Below are 13,265 nucleotides of genomic sequence, written 5' to 3' on the forward strand. Positions count from 1 at the left end.
TCAACGTATGCAAATTTGCTGCCTGGGCTTGCTTTTCAAGAAGTAATTGAATGCCTCAAAATTCTAGCTACCGTAGTTTAAAAGTTTGTGCAGTGGAAAGTTCTCGCGCCATTATAGATGGGAAAATGTGAAGGACGTGAACAATCACAAGCAGATGGTTAATTAAGTGTATAGTTGTTGAACAAAATACTTCATCTTTCTTGTGTTTTCAAAATTTTGCGCTTTTTTGTTGTTCTGCATAACATTCAATACGTCCAAGCGAAGTTATTTCGCAATTATTGAATTTACTATTCATTTCACTGATCAAGCGTTGCTGCGCTGCCCAGTACCAAGACGAAAACTGAAACCACTGTGACTCTAATATCACTGCCTAGTTAGCAAATAAGCTCTTTCATCTGAAAAGGACGTCTGATGACGTTGAATCAACCTAAAAGAGGACATTTACTGTCTGAGTAGTATAGCATTTATCATTCTTCAAAATACCGTAGAACTAGTAAACTAAACTATTCAAGTCCAGTGGCGTAGCCAAAAAAAATTTTGGGGGGGCCAAATATTTGATGAATTGAAGAGGACGACAAAATGTTTGATTTAAGACATCGCCACCTGATGTGCAGTGGCGCATCCTGGTGGGTTAAGCAAGGGAAGCAATAAAGCTGGTGGGAGTTAGAGCGTGCCGAAGGCACGCGTATTCTAGGGGGGTCCGGGGGCATGCTCCCCCGGAAAATTTTTGCAAAATTACACTTAAATAATGGATTATAACGCTTTCTGGAAACACTTTCAGGGTAATATTTGTATGAAACTTATTAGCAGATAAACAGCTATTAACTTATTAAAGGTAGCTCTTATCTACACACAAACGGGCAAAAACTGCGGCTAAAATTAGAGAACACAAAAAACTCAGCTACACAAATTAGTTAAAAGAAGCGTAAATCGCGTAAACTTTGCGCGATTTACGATTTGCAAAATTTATTGGTGTCTTTTTGTGTGTCTAAAACAAGTCCTGGGGGGTGTTAATAGCCAGATGTCTTGGAAAACAATATAAATTTATACAAATTATATTATATTTTCAACAAAGGGTTCAACTTCGGAATCCAAACTTTGAAAATTTGGGGGGGGGCCATGGCCCCGTTCGCCCCCCCCCCTGGCTACGCCTATGTATTAAACTGCATTTAAGTCTTCAGCATCGCAGCAGCCATGTATGTTTTTCGTTATAAACTCTATGACATGCGTTTAGCTAGTCTTCCACTGCTTTCATATTCCTTATTGGGAGACAAATAAATGCATTGGTAATATCAATCTCATTCTGTAAAATGTCAGAAACATTTGTGTTACCGTGAAAAAATGTCTCTGAAATAGGCTACTGGTCAAGCGGTTTGAATATAAATAAACATGTGGTATCTATCTGCAATGAAACAGGTCGTGAAGTATTTACCTACACTGCTCATTCTATTTCTATCATGGCTATTTGTCGCTTAAAAGTAGAGATTATGGTTTATTAAAACATATGCACTTGCACTGGGGAATTACTAAAAGCAGAAACTATAAAAACTGCTCTGGTATTGACACGAAGATATATTGCACTGAAGTTGGACTCGCCACAACTCATAACTGTCAATCAACCTCTTTCAACTATTTACTGCTTATTTCTTCCAGTCCACTTGCTTGGTCCAAAATAAAAAGCTCAAGCGCAGATCAATGAACTGTAATAACGTTAAAACAACGTTCTACATGCTGATAAAAATGGAAAAATCGCTTGAAACTAAAGATCAACCATATGGCTCACAGCAATTCAACTGGCAGTTGAGAATTTTTATCAGCGGGTGATCAATCAAGAAAACTGTTCCGGGTGACTTGGTTTTGCCACTGATAAATATGTCAAATTGTCAACACAGGACACTGATGATTGGGTTATGTCATTCAAACATCCAGATATCATTTGAAGTTTGTGATATAATGCCTTGGCTGGAGTCTGTGGGACTCAAAATAGCCTGACCTTCGTACTGTGTATTACGTGTACCTGTAGGCTACTATGCTACTGTACTGTAGTGGTCACTTGTCTTACCACATTTCATGACAACTGAAACTAAAGTTCGCCAGCCAAAATCTTTTTAAGTAAAAATCAAAAAAATTCAATCTCTTTTTAAAACAGCAAGTAAAAAGTATGTGCTAAACAAAGTCAGACAATTTTTTCTGGCCGCAAGAAATTTACTCATTTTCACCTCAATTCAGACCGGAAATAATCCTACTCACTGTGAAGTCATTATGAATCGATTTTTATTTTCAGCACTGAACTGAAGCCGCTGACTAGCATAATTGCATGTCCAAGTAAATCCAATGTCACCAGATATTAGAATGCTCTTTGATGTGAACCAATCAAACACACCAATCGACAGTCACTGCATGGTCAATTGGTTGCATGGTTGTAGTTGAAAGCTTCTTTGCGCGGAGCTATACAACTACGTCATACGTAAACTGACGTAAATTTCACGTATTTTGAAAATTTTCGTTTGCAACCTGCTGACAAGTAGGTGCTTTAAACTTTTTTTAACGCAAAAAGTTAAAGTATTAGCAGTTTGAACTTCTCCATCTAAAGTTGGTGAAACAACTGTAAAAACGTTTAGTTAGTGATACATTGCCTTGACCCTGAAATTCCTTCAAGAATCAGTTACTTGTGAAAAAAACATCGAAGACTAAAGCGGGTGTTCTCAAACAGCAAAATCTGTCATTTTTAAATTGATTAATGCTTATCCTAGACGTTGTGTTCATTCAATACGGAACACGATAAATATCGTTATAAAATGACTAAATGAAGTTTCTGAATATAGACTAGCATTTGGTTTGTGCACAAACAAAGTACAATAGTTAATTATTTCTGTTAGTTACAATAATTATTTCTGTTTCTACGGCAAAAATGGATCACCACTCTGAAAAACTTCAATCCAACCAGCAATTTGAACTGCTAAACCATCATGTAAATAATTTCTACAACAAGCATGAGAACACTATCCTCCATTTTCCTTTGATGGGTTTTCTGTTTTACTATGGCTGCTTGCTGCATGGTTATGCTATTAGCAGCATAAAAACGACGTTTTGTCACTTTGGTGACAATGCCAAGAGCCTTACAAAACCGCACTAGTCTTATCCACAAGTTTAGCACACCATTGCTGTTTGAAAATAACTCAGTCTGATCGCTTAATCGTTTTTGAACATTCTTATGAATTAATAATAACAGTTTTCAACTTTTACTGCAAACAGTCTCTGGCTTAGCTGTCCTAGAGTGCAAATGCAAAATTTGTACAACGTTTTTAAAATTTGCTTTTACTATTTCCTCGCCAGCATAAGCCACTAACTAGTTTGAGTTCAATAGCAGCCTTTCGGAAAATTAAGCGTTTGAAAATGCCAATTGTGTAGAAATTGAAGGCCAAGCTAACAAATATGCTGAAGTCAAATAAACACGGAGTACAAACAATCTAAGCAGTTATTAGTTGTAGCCCACAACACGTTTCATTTGATATATCTTGTTATGAACAGGAAGCTATGAGCAAAAGCGTTAAAATAAAACTTCTGAATTTCAAACACTGCAGTGTGAGACAACTATTATTTGATGCCGTAGCTTAGACGATATCAAGCTTCAGCTGTTTACTTCGAATGCAAAAATAACTTTCTTTTCGCAGGGGGCTAAGTGCAAGACGAAGAAGTTCGGCAAATCAAGAGTAAAAGCAGATCTAAAAAAATAGCGCGGTTTACGGTAAAGCTAACATGTCGAAATTCAAAACTGAGTAATAACATTAGCGAGCCTGTAAAACTGTTTTCAAGTTATAAAGTCAAAGTCTTTTTAAAGTTATCTGTACCAAAATTCGACTTAAGTCTTAATTACAAAATTCTTAAACGCCAAACGACCTATCTTTGCCTTTGTCCCTGTTAGCTTTAAACTCTGTAACTTTTGCTGTAAGCTTTCGTAAGTAGTTTACGAAAGGTTTGCATGAATTTCAATACTGCTTTTTGTGTGGCGTTTCTCACGAGAGTTGTAAACATACATGTAGCCTAATTTTCAACGTGACGTGTACCTTGAGCAGCAAATGAACCAAAACAATATTTAATTAAAACTTTATTGCTTTAAGAAACACAATCTCACCAAAATCAAATTAAAATGCTTAGATGGCGCAAATCAATCTGCTTAAAAATGAACCCTTTACGTACTTTGCTGACAAAACATCCGACAGAAAACATGATCTTCACGATGAAGATAAATGGTGACTTGACTTCTCTGGGAAACTAACAAGCAAAATACTGTCTGTCTGAAACCAACGACCCTTGGCGGTAAATCAATATCGACCATTAACCTAGCCAGCCATCACCTTAATTAAATCAATGACCAAACACAGTTTAAACCTGTTGTTGATGTGCAGAAAGAGTCCCTCAACAACCACCACAACAAGCCAATCAAGACAAGGGGCTTTTCATAAAAAATTAGTCATGAAAAAGTTGTAAGATTAGGTTTACTTTAGCAATATCCACACCAGATAACAATGTGGCGCAACAAATTTATTGCCTAAATGAAAATAAAAAGAAGTAATTTTAATCGTTTTGTTGTTCTACTGATGACAATAGTCTAGGTTGCCACCGGTGACTGACGTTTTCTTCGTAAACAGTTTTTCGTAAAACAATTGTTCGTAAGCAGTTGTTCGTAAAAGCAATTCTTCGTAAAGCAATTCTTCGTAAAGCAATTCTTCGGGCATGCAATTGACCGTAATACTAATTGTTCGTAAACAAATGTTCATAAAAGTTAGGCTACAGCTTTTTTAAAAAAAAAACACTTACAATCGTTTACGAACAATCAATTAAGGTAGCCTATATGCTAGAGATGTGCTAATTGTGCTTAAACACATAATTGTGCCACTGAAAGAAATCTGCAGCTCCTTGCCCGTTCAAAGCACTGGTATGCTGACGGCACCTTCAAGACAGTGCCTTCACTGTTTGAACAGCTTTACACAATACACGGACTGAAGGAAAACACTTCAGTGCCTCTGGTGTATGCCCTGCTGGGGGACAAAAGGAGAGGGACATACATTCATGGAGTTGTTACCTGCTGTTGCTGTTCGAGACAATCATGACTGACTTTGAGATGGCCATGGTCAATCCAGTAAGCAGAGAGTACCTACTTTCAACTCATCGTGGCTGTTTCTTCCATTTGTGCCAGTGCATTTGGAGAAAGACGATGGGAATGTATTACCAGATATTGCTCAGCCAGTAATTGACTACTTTGAAGACACTTGAGTTGGGCGCCCAGATCGTCGTCAAGGGCGCCGTCCTCCAATGTTTGCAATTCAAATATGGAACTGCTATGATAGCGTTCTCAGTGGCCTTCCCAAAACTAATAATAGCATTGAAGGATGGCACAGAGGGTTCATGTTCCAGGTATCTGCAAATCATCCAGATATTTGGAAGTTCATATCTGCAATCAAGCGAGAGCAAAACCTAAATGAGGTTCGCATTGAACAGTATGTCATGGCCAGGCAGGACCCCCTCCAAAGAAGTACAAGGACAGTGCAGAAAGACTAACTAGAGTCGTCCGAACCTAGCGTCAAGACTTTCAAGATGATGAAATTTGTGATTACTTGCGTGGAGTTGCACACAATACTCCATACTAAACTTGGCTCGTGGACAATTTGGACGAAGTTACATAAAGTAGTATTGGTAGTGTAAGCAAAGAATTGCTAAACACAGACAATTGTTGTATTCCAATAAATAACAAAAAATGCACTTTTTCATTGCGCTTATTTGTTTATGTCGTCTTAACTTGGTTATTCAGAAAAATTTGCATTATGCACCTTCATCGGAAATTGCAAGACTAACCTTGCTGTTGCGAAAAATTGTTCACGAACAATTGACCTATCACCTGTTTACGAACAATTCACCTATACGAAGAATTGCTTTACGAAGAATTGCTTTACGATGAATTGCTTTTACGAACAACTGTTTACGAACAATTGCTTTACGAACAACTGTTTACGAACAATTCACATATAACCGTTGCCACCAGATGTTGAAAGGAATCACCAGCTTTATAAATAAATGTCTGATGTTTTGTCGGTCAGCTCCACTGACTTTAATAAAGAATGACTTTGATTTAAATCTGGCATGGCAGAGGAAATAGTTTAGGTAAATTAAGTATGGCGCTAGCTAAAGTCGTAAAAAAGCAGTCGCTTGATGGAATAGCGGTGTAGTTTAGCATTTTGTAATTTTACAAGCTTGTAGTTTCACGTTTTACACAGGTTGATTCTGCAATGTGCCTTTTTGTGATAAACGTGGCAGTACTGGTTACTTCATAATTATTTAAAATGCTGACAGCGTGCGGTCATGAAAAAGTTAAAAAATTGTATCTACTTAGACAACAGTTAGGGACAATTTTTAATCATGAACTTGGAAAACAATTTCATTCAACATCATTGCTTTTGCGTCACTTTTGTTTTTGAGAATTCTAAAAGGTCAAATCTTAAACAACGTTTAGAAAAACTTAAACAACGTTTAGAATCTGATGAATTTTCAGCTTTGATTTTGTACTTAACCGCAGCACAAAGAAAACAAGTTCAAAACTGGAAGTTCTCAATCGACAAAGTCCAAGTTTCAATATAAACTTGAACAGTGAACACTGATTACAAAAGGCATCAACCAGAGATATGCAATGGTTTATCGTCATGGGCATATTGCATCACTACACCAATAATTAAGAACGCCAAATTATCAAGTACCTCAACCTGACACAAAATAGCCACTAGCCAGTGAAGCTATTGAAGAGAGTGTATGATGCGTACAAAGTAAATATGCAACATGTTGCACGCGTCATACATTGTTACAAATCTCCAAGCCAAAATTATTTGTACAATATTTCAATTGACACTGCAGATTTTTATAGGGAAAAACTCCACATAAACAACATGAGCCATGTTCCTACAAGTGAGCTGTACCCAAGGGTCGTAACTTTCCAAGAGGTCTTGAAACTTGAGGAAACCACCACGAATCTTTGGGTATGGTGTGTCCTTAGAAGTGTCTTGATTTGGGGGCACGGTAGGATCTCATTGAACGCAAACTATCCTTTTTAACAACCCTGGATAGTACACTGCTTTGCAATGGGCTAAAAGTAACGCATATCTGCGATGGACAGAGCGCAGTATAGACAAGCAATATCATAATTATTCGAAATCTCTACAAGCTGAATCAATATAAAAATATGAATTTTGTTGGATGGGTATGTTGCCTCTAGTGTAATAAATGACTCCACATTGCCACTAAACGGACAAATTACACCAGCTACTTTCTTGAAATATGTAGCCTAAATCCCAGTCAGCAAATCAGTGTTTTTTTACATTGATTCAACTTCTGCAGATTTTAATAAGCCTTAACTATCAAAAATTGCTGAGAAAACAGGCAATTTGTCTTATAAGTTGTAAGGATAGAAACTAACCTTGATAGCCGGGTAGGCACGAACACGAGAAGTTATTTATCCCATCAATACATGTCGCATTATTGTAGCAAGGTTGACTCAGACATTCGTCAATTTCTTTGCAATTTGCACCTAAAATAAATTGACTCGGCAATAAAGTCCGCTGCGTGATATACTTTTCCAAACGAAATATTTCAGACCTGGTTATTGACCAATAGTCTTGGTCACCAGATGAGCCTTTCTTACTCTCAACCTTTTTGGCCTCAGTATCAAATCAAAAAAATAAATTTTAGAGTTGGAAAATAGCAACAGAAAAAAGAATAATTTGAGCTATCAAAGACATGCGTTTCGATTCAAACATTCTTATTGGCCGGAAAGCATAAATGATAAAGTTGACCTCATGGAACAATAAAAGCATGGTTTAGAGGAGAACGTGTCCAGATCTTCATTTTCTTGAGTCACTTGAACATAACAAAATATATTGCCACAATTCAGTACAACCTCTATAGATCGATCATGTGTTAGTTCGACACAACCTTCCATTTTGTGTAGCCTACTGAGTACGTCAAGTCAACATCAAATACCATTAGTTGTCTCCTAACTGGTTCAGCTATGCTTTGTCATATACAGTAGATCAGTATAAGTGACAAGGGAATCTCAGATGAAGCACTTCAAAATCAAAAAGACAAAAACTGTCCATTCCCAAACAGAGATGTCGCTTTCAAGTGCGCTTGTGTGATAGAAGAGGCCAGATGAAAAAACACTTCTGATCAGAAAATAGTTGAAACTTTTGCTTTGTTTTGCTGAGTTACTGTGAAGTGCATATATTTCGGCTTTAAACCTTTCAGTAAAACAATTTACAGCAAAGAATTGTTTTTCTGTGAAAACACTCGTAGTTTCAAACGACTTTAACATCTAAAAGACGCTAACTTAACGTTCTTTAATATTTTTTCAACTTAAGTTACAACTTAAGCTAGATATTATATTACGCTGCATATTGTAACAGAGAAGGTACACTTGGTTATACCTACCACTAAATCCCTTTTTACAGACACAGAAATGCCTTCCAGGTTCACTCACGCATTCCTCAGAACGAGGATCACATTCATTGTCAATGCAGCTGTCAATTTCTTCCTCACAGTGCTTTCCTGGTGTACAAAAGCCATACGTTACTGAACGCAGCTACGAAAACATGATGAGAACATAATTGAATAAAAAAAATTAAGACATATCAACTTTTGCGAACTGCATTGACCTGCAGGTTCTACACAGGTCCATGAAAAAGTCGTTTTGATTAAGAAGATTAACCTATGCAGTTTAAATGCAACAGACAATAAGTTAAGCTCTGAGACACCAGAAACATACCAGTGAAACCAAGCATGCAAAAACAAATGTAATCATCAACTTGGTGATTATGACAAGTGCCACCATTTTGGCACGGTTGAAGCGAGCAGTAATCAATGGAAATGTTACAAAAGTCTCCTTGGAATCCGACAGGACATACACATTGAAAATCTCCGGGTCTGTATTCAAAGAAAAAACATACGATACTGTCTTAAAAAGATGATAAACACCAAAAGAAAGTTTTTCGTTATCACTTTATCACTTTGACTTCACTTCTCGAAGTTCGAAAGTTGGAAGCTTTTGTCTGGTTACGGCAGAAATGAGAGTGAAACGGATTTCAAATTCAAGGGAGAATTTTGTCAATTTGGTGTGATTGAAGGCATTTTTACTATTCGGCTCACAATACACCATATGCACATCAACACAAAATACTTTGTGGTCAAAAACACAAGAGTTTCACAAACCTGTTAAGACAAGTGGCTTGCTCAGGACAGGAGTAATCCACACATTCGTCTATGTCTTCGCTACATAGCTTTCCCGTGTAACCTGTACCATTGCACGCGCACCTAGACGGTGATTAATCGATTTAAAAATTATCCGAAGGTTAAACAAGCTCACTTAAAAGCTTAATTCGACAAATAACGGTTGCTGTTTATATTTTATTTGCACATACTCAAATAATCCTTCCGCCAAATTCGTGCAGGTTCCATTATTCAAGCATGGCTGAGACAAACATCGGTTTATTTTATGCTCGCACCTATTTCCATCGAATCCTGAAAAGGAAAAAGTTAATAAAGTTGAAAAAAAAAACATTTAGAAATTAAATATAAATGACTGGTGAAGTTAAACAAAGTTCGATGTAGTTTTGATTTTAACAATCGTAGGCTGAACCTGAGTAACCAGTAGGCTAATTATTCGAAGAACACGGTGCAAGGTCTACCATTTTTCATAAACTATTTTATTTCGCATAGCCTTAAAAGTCTCCTTTAAGAACAAAAGCGCTAACACACCGGTAAGACAGTAGTGCTATAGTTTAATCACCTGGTACGCAATAGCATGTAAAGTTTGATGGATTGTCGCTCTCGCATGCACCTCCATTGAGACAGGGTGAACTAGTGCAAGGGTTCGTACCAAAGAAATTGCAGCCTTTTCCATAGTATCCAAAAGAGCATTCGCATACAGTTTGATTGGTCCGACTTATATCAATACAGCTTCCATGGTGGCATGTTTTGTTTGAATTGTAGCACACGTTGTCTTTGAAAAGGTACAATGCAACTTGATAATACTTAGCATTTGCAAAACCAAACTTCTCAGTAAGCCTAGTTGTTGTTTAATTTGATTACATTTTTCTTCCATTAAATTCTACAGTTTTGCGAGCATATTCTAGCCAAGCGAGTTTGGAATAAGGTAGTGATGGAAAAAATGAGAAAAGGAAGACCATAGAAAACATGAAAAAATACCGTAAAGAAAGATCTGACAAAAAGGAACTTAAAATTGAAGGTGCTAACGATAAAAAGAAATAGAGGAATCGTTGTAGACAATTAACCTACCCTGATGTTTCGGAAGAAATATTAGGCTCCATTGAAGCAAAATGGAAAGAGAAGACACAGATGTAACTTACGGCCCTATCATGCAGATTTGCTTGTCACAGTCAAATTTATAATAGGTTATATTTCCCGCTTATGCTAATTAAACTAGCAAATCAGTATGAAAAATATAAAAATGCCACAAAATGTTAAATAGATAGCCTACAATTTTATGTTTTTCACATGCTAATAAACGTGTGCATTCTCGTTTGATTCTAGTCTAACCATGGAGTTGCTAAATTAAAAATAACAATAGAGCTGTAATCAATCTCAAGAAGTTTGCTGCAACACACACATTAACCTATCCATGGCCTAGCACAATACAACGTTTAATACACAAAGCAAAGATAAATATTGTGGGTTATACCGCATGTCTTGTTATCAAGAGGACATATATTCCACTGTATATTGGCATCATGGTTGGTTAAATCATATAAAATATTGGATTCCATCGTCATACAGCCAACAAATCCGTTTTTATCATCTTCAAAATGTAAAAATATGTCAAAAAGAAGAAAGTTCTGAAAATAGGCAATATTTTGAAGGATTTCTAACCTTCTTTTATCTATTCCTGACTAGTATCTCCATTTTCTGGTTTCATACTTCTAAGTAGGCTAAAGCATTTTATTTTTTATAGCTATGTTTGCAATAATACATATATGGAATAGCATTTCGTAAAGAATTGTGAAATATTAACCATGGACTTTAAATAATTCAAGCATATTGATATAATAGTTCCGGTTTTGGCAATCAAAAATTTCTTGTAGGCTACTATGAAGATTGCATAAAAGTTATTTTGTTGAAACCGCACAAAAAGTTGAGAAACCTACTTCTTACCTTGCAAACTGCCAATAATTAAATCGGATGAATTGAACAAATTCCAATTCTCCAATTCCGGGTGGGCACTTACGTTGGCAATAATCGTGCTCTCCTCATCCACATGCAATGTAAGTTGGAAAGGAGAACTCTAACAAAATAGGTTACATTATAGTAAAGTTATAAACTACCATGCCAATTTTATTTTCAGTTTTATGACACATTCTTATCATTCACAAAGTACACTGGCAGTTGGCTTAATTATTATTATTAAACTACTTCATACTAGAAGTTATTCGCTAATAATATCCATATATGATTTCGATTAAATAAATATTTATACATATTATCGAAACTACCCATTCTAAATACTGTAGTTGGAATATTTTGTATTTTAAAAACTTTGATAAAACATATCAATAAAGTGTTCAAACTAAAAAAAGGAAAAATATAACCTCCATCTAAAAATCACAAGTGTTTTACTACTAAATTATTATTGCAATGAATGACAAGAAAGCCTACATAAAACTGCTTATCTTTTTGATGAAGTGAAAACTTACATTTAACTTGACATGCACCCATCTATTATTATCCAATCGGTCCCTTGAAAATATTGAAACATTGCGCTGTTCATGGGGAAAGAAAAAGTTTGCAATGAACAGCCCTTCTTTTAGTCCAAACATAACTTGGCCCATATTTTCCAAAACCTGAACAGACATTGTCTCTTTTAAAGCTTTTAATACTTTGCACTGTGTAGTAGTTTCACAAGGTTTTGAAAGAACACACAATGACTTTCATAATATAGAAACCATCAAAAAAAGATTATATGCCTACTGCAACTAATATGCAGTGTCTGACTATAGCTTACTCGTACTCAATAGATCAAAATATTGACATATGTTTGTTACATAAGCCACAACAAAAGTAAGACTATAATCTTAAGATAATTGACGACACACACATAGTTAACTAGTGAAAAAGTAGATTTTTAGTCATTGGTTATGGAAATCTTCATCCACAAACTGAGAAAGCATCTTTGGAAGTTTGATCTTTCTTGTTTCACATAGGCCACACAAAAATGCATTAAACCACTGATGCAAGGCGCAAGCCTGGTTATCGAGATTGACAGAGTGGGACTTCAACTTGCAATTGAAGTGTTGTAGCATGAAAATTACTACACCATCAGGGGAAGCTAAACGGAGAATTATCTGTAAAGTGCATTATCACGTTTACAAGCATTGAACCAATATTTTCGACCTTGTCGTTGTTTTGTTTGCAAAGATAGGCATTTATCAAGCAGCTATAGAAGCATAAGCTACTGGTAATATATAAATTTGCAATAGCCAGACAAACGGCATATATGTACTAAAAGTTTTATACAATATTAGGTACCTGATGCACAATAGTTCCATTTTCTTTGCATGTTTTGAAATAAAACGATGTTTGATTTATTGGAAATGAAGACGAAGTATTAAGAAGGAAAGATGATCCATTAAAATAACCAACTGAATGATGTTCTTCAACAATAGTCCGTTGAGCAGACACAAAAGCAACATATGTCAGAAATATATAGTAAATGCAGCATCCATATATAAATACAACAGTAGACATTGCACTATTAGAACTGCAAATGTTAGCTAGCACATTTTTAAGAAATTGATTCTAAATTAATAAACAGTGTGAAAACAAAAATACTTTGAACTCAAAACATTGGATAATTTTATTAATGTTGACCATATCATTATGAAAGATTTTCTTCAAATAACAAGCAAAAATTACTGAATATTATTATTATTTATTTGCAATCAGACACAAAGTCCATAAAATTCAAATTTTTAACAGTCATCACACAAAATATCGGACTAACACAACACCAAACAGGCTACATCAAACAACGTACAAAATACTGTTGTAGTGAAAATAAAATGTAGAGTTGAAATAGTAATCAGAAGACATAACATTACGCAAAAGTGGATTAATTAATCTTTTGCAATGTTCTAGAAATGCATAGCAATTTTTTCTTAATAGAGCATCAAATGTTAACACGTTTTTCTGTACCTGATACACTCTAGCAC

The 13,265-nt window shown here is 35.7% G+C and overlaps 1 protein-coding gene across 1 annotated transcript in view; it reads right to left on the reverse strand.

The window, feature by feature from the left end:
• LOC145764357 (protein crumbs-like) overlaps window positions 1-11,909 on the reverse strand; it is a 37,795-nt gene extending 25,886 nt beyond the window's left edge. The window contains exons 1-8 of the mRNA XM_082575973.1: window positions 11,751-11,909; window positions 11,212-11,341; window positions 9,830-10,042; window positions 9,462-9,561; window positions 9,253-9,354; window positions 8,810-8,967; window positions 8,476-8,592; window positions 7,466-7,576 (exon numbers count right to left, since the gene is read on the reverse strand). Coding sequence (XP_082432099.1) covers window positions 7,466-7,576; window positions 8,476-8,592; window positions 8,810-8,967; window positions 9,253-9,354; window positions 9,462-9,561; window positions 9,830-10,042; window positions 11,212-11,341; window positions 11,751-11,909 — 1,090 coding nt within the window. The remainder of the gene's footprint in view (window positions 1-7,465; window positions 7,577-8,475; window positions 8,593-8,809; window positions 8,968-9,252; window positions 9,355-9,461; window positions 9,562-9,829; window positions 10,043-11,211; window positions 11,342-11,750) is intronic.
• Between the last annotated feature and the right edge of the window lie 1,356 nt (window positions 11,910-13,265).

This window comes from Aplidium turbinatum, chromosome 2 (genome assembly GCF_918807975.1).
Source record: "Aplidium turbinatum chromosome 2, kaAplTurb1.1, whole genome shotgun sequence".
NCBI classification, from domain to species: Eukaryota; Metazoa; Chordata; class Ascidiacea; order Aplousobranchia; family Polyclinidae; genus Aplidium; species Aplidium turbinatum.